Here is a 1858-nt window from a genome sequence, read left to right on the forward strand (position 1 = left end):
CGTAAATTTATAAATTCTTGTTCATCAGAATCGTAATATTAATAATTTATTGTCTTTTTATCAAGATAGTAATAATACAAAATTGTTTGGTTATTAATTATTAAATTGTGCAAAATATTTGATTCTCTATTAAATGTCAAAAATGTTATTAATTTTATGTATTTTTTTCTTTTTACAGTTGCTGTGATATGTTTATTGTAGATATTAAGTCAGATATTTACGTACATCTACATACAGATATTCAAAATGAATGATTCTTTCCTGGAAGAGTTAGAACTAATACCAAAAGAATCAAAAAAGACACCTCAGCAACCGGATCGCCATGTAACTACCAGGCATGCTACTTCATCTCCATTAACTCATTTCTTAGAACAAAATGAGAGAGATGATATTATGCGACAGAAGGAACATTTTACGATAACAATTCCAAGTACACCTAATATAAAAATCATAGATAATAAAGAATCTTCTTCAAAAAATTTCAAGAAACAATCTGATCAAAATGTGAAAAAATATTCTGTGAATGTAAAAGCGTCAGAGAAAACGGAGAAGATTGCAGACAACAAAAGAAAGTCTTCGGATATGAAAATAAAAATGAGCAATAGTAATCAGCAGAGTATTAGTGGAGAACAGAAAATAAAACTTCATGAGGTAAAATATTCTAAAGCATCTGAAAACAAAGATCGTAAACGACGTTCAGGATCGTATAAAGAAATTACTTATACTTTCTCTAAAGAGAATAAACGTTCTCTTGATTCTTCTATTAATAATTCTTCAGATACTTCTAGTAAGGAAAATAGTCGTCCTTCTGATTCTTCTAAGGAGGCTGGTCCTCATAATTCAATTAAAGAAAAGGAAAAGTCAGTTGATAAATTGAGGAAATCAGGTGTGAAAATACAAGATCAAGATCCAGTTATTTTACTTACTGCTATCAAAGAAGTGATAAGCACATATACCAAGCAAGAAAGTACAAAAATTCTACGCGCTATGCAGGAGCTACATATAAATTCTCAAGCTACCTTGATAAAAAATCTCTTGAACCAAACAGATGATCTGGTTAAAGAAATGCATCCTAGCAAAGAGTCAGCTAGAATGAAAGCATTGATTGATGAGAATGAGCAATTACATCAGGAGTTAATGACTTTGCGAATGCGAAACGAAAGTTTACAGAATAAATTAGAAGAACTTGAATTTTTGAGACAAGAAAATGCGACTTTAAAATTAAAATATAACGAGCTAACTCAGACATAATATACAATTGCGTTAAATATTGGACCACGAAATATTTTGTTTTTTGCACAAAGTGCTAATTAGGAATATATTTATTTTAATTGCTTGACATTTTAAAAAATATATAGCAAAATTGAGAAACATTTTTTGCACGAAAACTGCCATAAGAGATTATACTTACTAAACTATTAATATTTAAATTTATTTTTATCTAATGATATAAAGAATATTTAAGTATTAATACATATATAGTGAAATAAAATGTTGACTTATTAAACTATCGATGACATTGTATATCGTTAAAATAATTTATTTTTTTACAAAAATGTTAGATATTAGTGTTAGATATTAGTTTAGATGTATGCGCATTATTTTAAAAGTTTATCCTATAATAAAGATTTTGTAACATTTAATAAATGGGTTTATATTTACTTACAAAATTGTTTTTATGTCAAATTCCATAATTCCTTGTATCAAAATTATAGGACACAATTTTATTCTTATACTATTGGAATATTTTATGTGGTAAATTAATTTGAAATAAATAGAATTATTTGATTTATCAAATATTAATAAAAGTTTTAGGATATTAAAAAGTATTTTTAGAAAAGAAAAAAAAAATATATAT

General features: G+C 26.2%; 1 protein-coding gene across 2 annotated transcripts in view; it reads left to right on the forward strand.

Annotated features, from left to right (window-relative positions):
- The window catches only part of LOC108689060, a 1530-nt gene extending 254 nt beyond the window's left edge, over positions 1-1276 (forward strand). The window contains exons 1-2 of one of the 2 annotated variants that reach the window (XM_018195664.1): positions 2-32; positions 179-1276. In XM_018195664.1, coding sequence (XP_018051153.1) covers positions 247-1251 — 1005 coding nt within the window. In that variant the 5' untranslated portion in view covers positions 2-32; positions 179-246 and the 3' untranslated portion in view covers positions 1252-1276. Of the gene's footprint in view, position 1; positions 33-178 lie in introns of those variants that run through there. The other variant, XM_018195663.1, reaches the window with a different exon arrangement.
- Positions 1277-1858: the final 582 nt, after the last annotated feature.

Source organism: Atta colombica, unplaced genomic scaffold, assembly GCF_001594045.1.
Source record: "Atta colombica isolate Treedump-2 unplaced genomic scaffold, Acol1.0 scaffold254, whole genome shotgun sequence".
NCBI lineage: Eukaryota > Metazoa > Arthropoda > Insecta > Hymenoptera > Formicidae > Atta > Atta colombica.